General features: G+C 38.5%; 1 protein-coding gene across 7 annotated transcripts in view; it reads right to left on the bottom strand.

The window, feature by feature from the left end:
* Window positions 1-1867: 1867 nt before the first annotated feature.
* The window catches only part of acp7 (acid phosphatase 7, tartrate resistant (putative)), a 68933-nt gene continuing 59337 nt past the window's right edge, over window positions 1868-11463 (bottom strand). For 4 of the 7 annotated variants that reach the window (XM_084742130.1, XM_084742133.1, XM_084742129.1 and 1 more), the window contains exon 15: window positions 1868-2389. In XM_084742130.1, coding sequence (XP_084598256.1) covers window positions 2213-2389 — 177 coding nt within the window. In that variant the 3' untranslated portion in view covers window positions 1868-2212. The remainder of the gene's footprint in view (window positions 2390-11463) is intronic. The other 3 variants (XM_084742127.1, XM_084742128.1, XM_084742136.1) reach the window with 2 other exon arrangements.

Below are 11463 nucleotides of genomic sequence, written 5' to 3'. Positions count from 1 at the left end.
CCTGATATGGGAGGTAGGTGATGATTCTACAACACAGGGTTGAAACAACATGCAATTTGTAGTCTGTTCATGCTTATAAGTACAAAACAAAAATTATGTGTAAATGCATCATAAAAATAAACTATTTTTTTTAACTTGTAGTGTGGGGGACAAATTGAGGAGTCAACACACAGCCTGAGGAAGGAAGCTGCTCTGTAGTCTGGCTGTAAAATGTTAACCTGTTGTTAAAACTGTTACGTTTAATTAGTCAATAAAGTTTGACCTTTTGAATGAGGGATCCCATCATCTGCCAGGAGCAGGATATTATATGAACCTGTTATATTATGAGTGTAGTGACAGGATTACTGACACTAGTAGTAATATATATGATTACAATTTAATATGATTATATTAAATAAATCATATAAGAAATATAAAATTATGTGTATTAGAACATTATGTATGCTCATATTGTTTGTTTTGCTTTTTAATTTAACATGCTTTTAAACTCTAGGAGTCATAGGAGGGGCATTAAAAAGAATAAATCTGTAATAGGGTAAATAAATGGAAGAAGGGACAAAGAAGAATAAATAAAATGATGAAAATGATATGTGGAAATACTAAGACAAATAACACGACATAAAAGATTAAATATAAGAATTGTCATATTTCACATTTATTTGTTTATATATTTCCATATGTATGTATTTATATTTTTTTTATGGATTTTTGTATCTTCTTTTTTTCTGCATTGCTTTTGCAAATATAATATATAATATATTTTAAATTAAAATATTAAATTAAACCAACAAATAAATAAATGAAAATGAAAAGTACATTAATATTTTATTTGTCTTTATTTTTCCACATTTATTATTGACTTAGACCTTATTTATTCTGTTATTTATTGATTTTTATATTTCCATATTTATCTTCTTATTCTTCAACAGATGTATTTGTTTTTTTATGACCCTCCTCTGACTCTATATTCATCACACTTGCGGTGGACAGTGAAGATTAATTTCAGCAGCTGTGGTCTGAGTAACACTCTGAGTATTAGCAGACTTGGCGCCGGTACGTCCTTTGTAGCAAACGTTGGCTGAGTCACCTCTGTGTAATGCTGTTTCACTGATTGTAAAAGGCAAGTTGTGTAATGGCACGCTTATCTGTCTCACTTCTTTGTTGACTGGTCATGTGGCGTGCAGTCTGTCTCAGGCTGCGCTGTAGAAAATGCATGCTTGACAGACCCTCTGGGTGAATGGATGTCTGATGGGCGTAGATAATGTGAGGTCTCCCAGTGTGGCCCACCAGACTGAGCTGGTCATGTTCACCTCCAGCTGGCGAACAAACACATCACAGGTTTGAGGATATTTAGCAGCCAGGTTTTGCTCAGTTTGAAAATGTACTGTAATAGTTTGCCTAATCTCACCTCTATTGACCCAAAGAACACACATTTGTAGTACTGCAAGAAAGAAGCACTAAAAAGGCATGATTTTTTGGTTCGGAAATTGGCCTTGGTGGAGGTCTGAGCTCTCCAAGTACTCTTCTAGTCAAGTCAGGTAAACTTTATTTAAATAGTGCCAAAGTTCTCACTGCACTTTTAATATAGATCAGCTTTAGACTGTATTTTTATAATATTATACAATATCATTATATGTTATAGTTGTAACCTTTGTTCTTAAAACATCTTGCCTTATGTTTCAGTACATTTTTGAAGTTATGCAGAGCAAACGTAAAAGAGAGCCTGTAATCTGGATTTACTTAACACATCCTTGAGATGAAGAAGAGTCATGTGCATACAAGACTGTGTCATCTGCATAAATGAATAATCCAAAAATGTGCAATGATAAGCATGTTGTACCTGCATTTCAGTTAAGGTATCAAAGTAATTTATTAACATTAATTAATGCAGTTTTGTACAACACAAACAATGTTTTAGTTTCTTCATGCTACACACATATATAACATATATCCTGATCACTTAAATCAGAACAAAATAAGACAAAACATATGATAAAATAAAACAAAATTAGAGAAAATTAGAGTCTTATGTGTTGCATCCTGTCAGCTCAGAACTGATCCACCTGTCAGGTGCAACACCTTTAGTGCAGGTGTCTCAGTGTGGCTACAACAGTCTCTGATTTCTCCTTGTTTGGCCAGCCTGATTCCCATTTCGTCCATTTCATTTTCCCAACTGTATATTAGCCAGGAGCAGCTTTTTGTCCAATCTGGGTTAGCACGGCTCTTGTCCCAGCTCTCCTCGACTCCTCCTGGGGTGGTCTACAGCAGTGCATCTGACTGATCTGGCTGGGTGGTTGAAAGACGCCGTGTGCATTGTTGATCGTCTCAGGGTCTGCTGCTCTTTAATCCAAACCTCAAGCTTCCTTTTCCAATACCTGCAAGTATAATTCTGTCATAGGGGAGACATGCTTCAGCAATGAAGCCAAAAAAATAACAGAGTGAAGAGAAATAGCTTTATTAGAATTCAGTCAAACTTTAGAAAGATGTGTACCAGTTGAAGCTTGCAAATAGACCATGTGAGTTGTTAGATTTTGTTTATCTTGAGTATACGGTTGAGTGTATGTGAAAATAGACAGTGTCAAGCGTGTTTAAAAAGTTCTCAAGCAGCACTCAAGTCCCATGGGACTATTTAAAGTTCTTTTAAGTTTATTCTCCACACACTAAAAGTTTTTCAGATAAAACAGGGGGTATTGTGTATTACTGAGAAGTTCAGCAGAAAAGTCTTCCTGAGGGAGAGTAACGTCGTGTGTGTTGTGTGTGCAGATCATGTCTGACTGACAGCCAGGAATGTCAGCTATCCAGCAGGACCGAGGCCTGATGAAGGCATCACACTGCAGTGTTACAGAGGACAAATAAATGTCCTTCACATCCCAGATCAGCACATGAATCACTCAAACATCTGCTGATATGACCTCTCAGACAGGAACTGCTCTTTTAACTCCACTTTCTGACCAGGTTTCTTTCAACACCCAGCAACATATCTGACAGATATGTGATGCTTGAATTTGATGGTAGATGAATTTGATGAGGTCTACTTTGGAAATTAAACTGGGTAAGTTATCTGCCAAAATAAAATAGTGTCAACACAACTGCTGATAGAAAAAGGTTTGAAATGTATGGCTGTACGTGCAAAGAATCTGTGCAGTGTTGTAATCTGTGACAGAAAAAAAAGTAGAAGTGGAAAATCTTAAAATTCATAGCTTTGAAGTCTCACATTTAGACAGGGCTGTATTGCTCAGTTTCCATCATAATATTGTTTTAAGCCCATTGAGGGGTTGTGGTCAAGAGTGAGTGATATTTTTATGCAATTGCAGAAATATGGGGATGTGATTTTATGTGGCTTTAGCCCTTTAGTTTTCCAACGTAGGAATTATTGGAGTTATGGACATTCCAGTTTTGATGACGGTAAATGATAGCTGGACAAGCTCCTGCTTAAGTGCCACTCAGGATAGCAATCACAAAATGATGGATTACAAACAGTCCCAGAAACACAATATTGTGCTGACAGAAAAGATGGGACAGCTTCAGCCTGAGAGAACCTCTTTGTTTAAAGGACATGGCAACAATATTTGCTATTTTTCTCATTGTGAAAAGATCCCATGAAAAGACCAAAACCAACACTGACTTGATCCTGCATGTAGCCGAAGCCTGATACATGTTATTCCTCTCTGCCATACAGCTCCATTACTGTCCAAAAACATCAGCGAGTCACATTGTTACACTAGGAGACATTTTTTCAAGTCAACCACAAATACACCTTCCTGATGTTGTAAAAACTCATCAGTCCAACAACTGTATATTAATCTATAGCTGAATATGACTCTAATGATTACAACATTTTGTTACAATCCACAGGAGGAACCCAAATGCAACCACAGACTCAAAAGCTGAGTGAAAAAGGGATTTATTAAAGGTGCGTGAAGCAGCAAGGGGGGGGGGATCCGGGGGTAGGAGGCTGAGGGAGGCTGGCGGATGGCAAGGGGGCTGACAGAGTTGGAAGGGTTAGTCCAGCAGAAAAACTTGGCAGGCAGGCAGGCAGGCAGGCAGTGAGTGATCCTGAAGCAGCAGAGAAACAGGGTAAGTATACACGAAAATTCTTAGCAAGCACAAGGAGAATCTCAATTCAGGAGATAGGCCTGGAGTGTGACTACCGTTACTGAGACACAACGATCTGGCGAGGACTGGAGAGGAGAGCCGGTGTTAAGTATTGCAGGGTTGATTGCTGGGTGGAAGACAGGTGAGCAGCAGGGAGCAGGTGAGACGAATGAATGCCATCAGGGAACCAGGAGGGTGAGAGAGTCGCCACGCCCGCAGCACAGACACAGACAGGGGGAGGGGGGGAAAACAGGACAAGGAAAAAACAAACCTGTGACACGGCCTGGGCCGTGACACATTTGAGTAAGCTTTGCTATAAACTGCAATGCCCAGCTGTGTTAGGAAATTATTTATTAATTAGTTTTTAAAAATTTAAACTCTGTAAATGGACTGAGTGGTTGTTTGCTTGCTTCAGTATATAATATCTGCAGTCTCTCAAATTGAAATGAAAATAAAAGAGTAGTAGTTTAATAATGTCATTACGTGTTGTAGGATCGTGGGAGTTGTTATCTTCACTTCTAAACAACCACCAGAGCTGATTAATGAGGTAATATTAAAGATTTTATTCACATAAAATTTAGCCATGTTTGTGGACTTCCCTCCTCACTCTCTAATGTATCCAACATATTCCAGGTTTGTTATTATGATAGGACAGCTGAAGAGCAGACAGGAAATGGGCGGACGCTCTACCAACTGAGGTACAGGGCCTCACCTTACCCCCGTTTGGTAATTTTAGTACATTTTGAATGTTTCAAAGGCAAACTATGATTTCCCTCCAAAACAATGCCTAAACATATACATAATTAATTCCTCTCACTCATCACCAACTCAAAATATTGGTATTGGACATTCTGGAAATGAGACTCAAAAATCAATTATCTTGCTGTTTTGTTTACGTACACATGCCAAATCCTGCTAATTCTACCTTTGAACTAAAACTGTGCCACCCTTGCAGAGGGATATAACTGCAGTTTAAAAAAAAGTTACAGTAACCATCATTAGCTGAAGTCTGTGCAGCGCAGAAACCTACAGGATTACTGTGTCTTTGCTCCTCTTCTTGTCGTCACGGTTTCTGAAGAAATGCATATAAATTGAACAGTGGAAAGTACGTATGACAGTATTTTGGAGTGAGAGATTTGAAATAAAAATGATGGCAACTTGTTAAGCTACAAGATGAGAGCCTGGATGGCATATCTGGGGCATGAATTGAAAGAATGTCTGGAAAGGTATAATTTCAGAAATACTTTGGTCATGGCATATGGAAGTGTTAACCACACTTAGCCATTTTCCATTATTATTGCCAAGCACCACTGTATAGCATTTAACTTCATTCTGTTATGTAAGCTCACTCCTGCTTTAAAGATGTACCAGTATGAGTTTCTATTGGTGCACTGCAGGAATCTACAGAGGAACAAGAAAACACTGATGCTGTACATCTTTCTACATTTACAAGTAATTTGACGAGTCAAGAAACAAGTACTTTTCAAGCTGGAAAATCCCTCCCCTATGGGAGCCCTCTTTATCTGGAATTCAGCTTCTAAACTGCTGACACAGCAGCAGTTTTACAGTTCTTCATAGTTGTGTTTTATTTTGAAAAGCCTTTCCAGTGGAAAATCTAAATCTATTGTCCACCTGACTGGGCGTTCTGACAATCATACAAGCTCAAGTTTAGACAGAGATTTGACAAAGATGTAGTGTAAACAAACGTTTTTCCATCCAACATCATTTTTAAAAAACAATCAAATTAAAGGACTGGTGTGTAACATTTAGGGGGCTTTACTGGCAGACTACGGCAGAAATTGAATGTAATACTGATATGTATATATATATTTATTTTTTTATGAGTTTTTCATCCACCAAAGGTTCTCTCACACCTGTGTAAAAGGGGAGGCAAGTGTGAGGAGTCTGCAACCTCCCTGCTAGTTTCCCCTAAATCCTGCACACTGGTCCTTTAAGTTGAAGCTAAAAGTTAGTGCATCCTGTTTGCCTCTTGGACGAAATACAACAAATTCCATGGCGTGACTCCCCACCATCTGCGCTGACCAGTGGAAGCTGCAGCATGCCTCTGGCCTGAGGGATCAGAGAGGAGAATAACCCCTTTGATTGAGCGGGACCGTTTAAACACACAAGAGAACTTGACCTCTGAGCATCAGCTGTCACCTTCAAAATGCTGACACTGCTGCAGGGGGTGAATTTATCTGCTGAGAAACAGCATTGCGTGCTCCTCATCTGTAAAACAGCTTAACATTGCTGGACGCAGATCAAGGCATTATTGACTTTAGCAGTTGGATGTATACTTGCAGAGCTTGTCTACTACTGTAAATCAGAACTCCAGTCCCAGGACTGAGACTTCTGTGATTTAGTTTGACCACCGGATGATTAAAAGCAGCCGTTTGTCCAGCAGGCAGAAAAATCCAATAATTAGTCTTATCTTAAACCACCAAATGCAACAAACATGGAAAAAGACAAGGAATGTGTAAAAGATTGCTTGGGAAAAGACAAATAAACAGCTAGAAGAACAATTGGCTGCAGTCCCTCTGCAGCACCCCAGGAAAGGATCTTTCCAGTCTGACCAGCTCCCCTCCAGGGCAGCTTGACACAGTTCCAAAGTCCAGATGAGAACCAGGGTCAAACGAGTGCAGACTCTATCACCACATGAATCCTCAAGTCGGTGATGGCGAGTTGATGGCAAAGGGCTATTTTGGTTTGATGAGGGGAGAGAATATTTGCTTGACAGCTAGTACAAAGATAAAGGTGGTAATAGACAGAGTAGATGACACATTACATGAAGGTACACATTAACCAGCCAGGGAAAACAGAACAACATGCACTGTAAAAACAAACTACTTGTTTTAAAAGTTCGTGTGCTGCCATAAAATTTTAAGTTGACTGATTTTGAAAGGACAGGCTAAGGAAGTTTTAGTAGTAACTCAAAACAAACAAACTTTTCAAGTCAGATAGACTTAATACCAATTGAACTGTACTTGTAAAAACATGTTCAGTAAGCTTAAGATATTAAGTTGAACCAACAACTCCTCAGTCACAATGACGAACATTACAAACAAATTTGATTTCCTTTCACATTTTCTTATGAAAAGTTTGAAAAATCTGTTTTTCATTTAGACAAAGAGCTTAAATGTATTAAATCTTTATGTGTTAGGAGGTAGGGACTTTATTCAATACTAACCTTCATCATGGTTTGTAATAGTTTAATTATTGCCAAAAAAGCAGCCATCTTAAAGTGTATTGGAGACACAAAGAAAAAATTCATTATATATTCAAATCAAATAAATACTAGACATTTTAAGTTTAATTACCTTGAAAAAAAGTTGTATATTTATGTTATGTTAGTGAGAAAAGATTAGTTGATTCCATTAAATTCCTGTAGGATTTTTTTTACAGTGTCAAGAGTGGGATAAAAGAGAAAAATGTGTCATTTAATTTTAAATGTATTGTGAACCCTTAGTGAATTGCGGGGGCATCTTATGCGCTTGTTGCTGAAAATAGCATTAGTAATTGTGGTGTTTATCTTTAGCAGCAGCTGAAAAATTCTGTGTTTGAGGAGCGATCAGAAATTTTTCTTGGGGGTTCTGCCAGAAGGCTGCTGATGAGAGACTGAAACAAGACTCTGGTGCGCTGATCTGATGTGTTAAAAACACCTTTTAGTGCTTTAAACTGACATGTCATCCACCAAGTCCATTTATTAACTACCTGGGAGAAGCTTCATTCTTGAGAAATGTTCCATAAAATGATTCAGATCCACGGGGAAATGTGTTTCTCCACTGAGAATAAAACACACAGTAAGCAAACTATGAAAGATCCCTGTCAGACATGTTTGACATGTAAAAATACTGTCTCCTGTGTTTTCCTACAAGACAATTCAATAACCTACCACTTATCTTAAAAAATTACTCTAATTCTTTGTCTTGAAAATCCAGAAAGGGGTTGCTCATATAGTAATGAATATACTATAGAGCTTTACAGCATCTTTCAGCTCACTGTTGTGGTTTTCTGTCCAAAACTTTACTGCTCTCATTGAATTTGTTTCGGGCAGCAGCAGGCAGCTGTTTTCAGAAAAAAAAAAAAAAAATGGCAGCGTTGTGCTTTTTAAACTCAGATCTCTACCTTTATATTGTGGTAGTTAACAACATAGTTAGTAGACACCTAGCTACTTAAAGATCTACATAAAAAATGGACAGGCGGAGGACACTGTCTGATTGAGGGTGAAAGGCTGCTTTCAAGTACAACATTAAACAGATCTGTGTGAAACCCTCAGAAAGAAGAGAAATCACAGGGCAGTTTGCCCAGGGAGATGTTGAAAGTGAACTAACGTTAACTTAACACAAACCATGTTACCGGTTATTAAATTAAATTAAAACAACTTACCTGAAATCTCAAGTATGCCTCCAGGCTGCTGTTTTCTGTTGAAATCCTGTTAATATTTATATGCAGTAACATAAACCATTAGTTTGTCATCCATGATTGTTATTTCCAAGCATCTGTAAACTTTGTCCTCACCACCACAGACGGCTCGTGAATCATATAATTATCCATTAGGCAATGGGAATAAAACACAAATGATGCTGGGTGCTTGTCAGCTTTGAGTTGAAGTTTTTTCAAGTAGAGGCATGCCGAGTGTTCCTGCGAAAACGCAAGGTGATTTGAAATGCGAGGCACCGAGGGTGCATTACCAGTGCGCAAAAAGTACGCTTGTAGAAAACAACTGTAAAAAGATGCCTCTCACTGCCATAACTGCGCTCTATGTAATCTGGGCCTTTGAGACTAGATGGTGTAGCAGCTAGAGAGCCATATATTATATATAGAAGGGTGAATATTAGACTTATATTAGACTCAAAAATAAGGCTAATTTTGCTTCATATCTTCTGGATGTATATGTAGGCAACACACAATGGTACTCAAAACTCCAAAATAACATTAGGGTTAGGGAAATATATATATAATTTATAATTTATAACCATTTTAAAATACAGTAATTAGCATGTATTTAAAAAACTGAAGTGAATAATTCAATAAAGAAATACATTTTTAAATAAACTAATGAATAATAATGGTAACAATAAAATAAAACATAAATATTAGGATGGGGTATTAATAAAAGGAAACTCAATCTCAAAATAGGATAGAAATGGTTGCCAGACCTTTTAATACTTCTGGGTGGAGCCTCAGACAGTATATTTAAGCTGTTCAAGTTTAACACTTCCACGCAGTGCTGGTGGGATGGTGGTATAATTTTCTTCCAACTAAGAAGTGGGCATCTGGCTAGCAAGGCAGAGAATGTTATAGCCTCAAAATGATAAGCTGCTAATTTTATCTCCTGTGGGACTACGTCAAACAAGGCAGTCAGTGGGTTGGGATCAATAGCCGAACTGCACACATAAGAAAAAATATTACATATACCTCTCTAAAATGGGGTCAGTTTAGGACACAGCCAGAACATGTGACTAAGGCTAGCTGGGTCTAAACCGTAAACTGACTGTATGTCAGTGTTATTCATGATATGAAATGAGGGTCTAAAGCCTTCCATTGCGGAGCACCAAGATAAACTCATCAGTACCCGCTGGTACTTGGTCATTAGCGACAATCACTTTTCATACTAGGTGTTTCTTTCCGTCAGGGCCACAAGGGACGACAATAAGTCCATTCCACATTTGAACACAAACTTGGACAAGTGGCACAAAGGTGAAATTTATACTTAACCAGAACAGGGTTTTACAAGAGAAAAGACTTGATGACTAACTACTGGTTGGTTTGGCAAATGTACATGTGGTTAACTTCCCCACATCTGATAAAGAGTAAAAACCTTCCCTGAGCTTTTTATGGGAACCGGTTGCCTCCCACATAAACAGGAGTAATGTGAGTAAAGAGAAATGTCCCCCCCTCAGCAGATGAATGTGAAAACAGCCTTCTAGTGTCAAACTGTGCACATACATCATTCTGCAGAGTGAAACAAACATCCCAATGAAGTACAGTAACAATGAGTTAAACACATTTTTGAGTTGCAACTTTGAATAAATATACGCTGGGGGTCTTAATAGATCTGTGCAGATTAAGACAAGATAAACCCTGTGGCACTTGAGGGTCATGCCCTTGTACAGTTTTTTTTGACAGAAGCCAGGGAGCAGCTGATGATATCTGATGCAGATTTTATCTCACAACTCTGTCCCTGTGCAGTTGCAGTGCACGTGTAGAGATGAAGGAAATAACACACTGAGGGGATGTGAGGCTCATCACACGGCTGTGGCTAGACAAGCAAAGACATGGTTGTTTCTTTTGATTTAAATTGTACGTCAAAAGCAGATGTCTCAGTCACTATGATGTATGCTCACTTCCTTCCACAGAGAGCTGTAATTTCTCTTAACATCTACAAGCAAATGACAATCCTCCAGGAGCTACTTTAATAATAAATGTGGTTATGGTGCTATGAAATGTGTAAACAACAGCAATTAAATTAATCCTGGACTCTCTGCTGTCTCTGCTTCTGACTGGTGGGTTCAGCTGTGAAGCATTAATCTTGTGCTTGCAACGAAACATAATCTTTCTCATTAATCTGACCAGTTATGTTGCTTTTTAAACACTATTCTAAATGACAACACAGTACTGCATGAATTTGGTGGCATTCACATCTACGGCTTCAGTGGACTGACTGGGAAAAGACTGGTAGCCTATAGGTCTCAAACAGCTGGACATGTGGCTATATTGAAAGCAGATGTGGCCTGGAATGTCCACCACATGGAAAAGCTGATTATGCCTATACCTCGACAGTAATAGGGGACCTGACAGCCAAAAGTCTACTCAACTGAGCTGAAAAAACCTTTTGGAAAGTTGTGGGATTAACACGCTGGGTGCAGCCGCATGTGTCGAGCTCTTTTCTGTGGTTATGTGTTGACCTCGAGGGTCTTCTGAGCACGATTTATAAAATGAGGTAAAGTATTTTTTCTCATTTCCGTGTTACACACATCGTCAGAACATGAAATGGCAAGAATTTACTGTTGCGTTTTTTATGCTGGAGCTGCGTTGGGATTATAGCCTCACAAATACAATCCCATATGGTGTCTGTCTGCGCTGCAAATTATCTAGAGTGAAAAGAATTTCAGAACTGCTCTGAGCTGTTTTTACACCTCGGTTCTTTATTCCGATGATATCATTTACCGTACGGCTGAGTTTATGACACACTTCTTATATGGTGAGGAAAATCTTCCTGGAGACAGGAGGGGAAATAAATAGAAATGTAAACCCAAGAAGAATTCACCTATTTTCTTCAAGAAGCCAACTAGATACTTTTACTGAAGATTCGAGGAAACCCAACTGCACTGATCGTGAACTTTCCTGCAGATTGGATGTAATGTA

This window comes from Lutjanus erythropterus, chromosome 18, assembly GCF_056507025.1.
Source record: "Lutjanus erythropterus isolate fLutEry1 chromosome 18, fLutEry1.hap2, whole genome shotgun sequence".
Classification (NCBI taxonomy): Eukaryota; Metazoa; Chordata; class Actinopteri; order Lutjaniformes; family Lutjanidae; genus Lutjanus; species Lutjanus erythropterus.
Note: the sequence above shows the minus strand (reverse complement) of the source record. Positions and strands in the feature narration are given on the sequence as shown.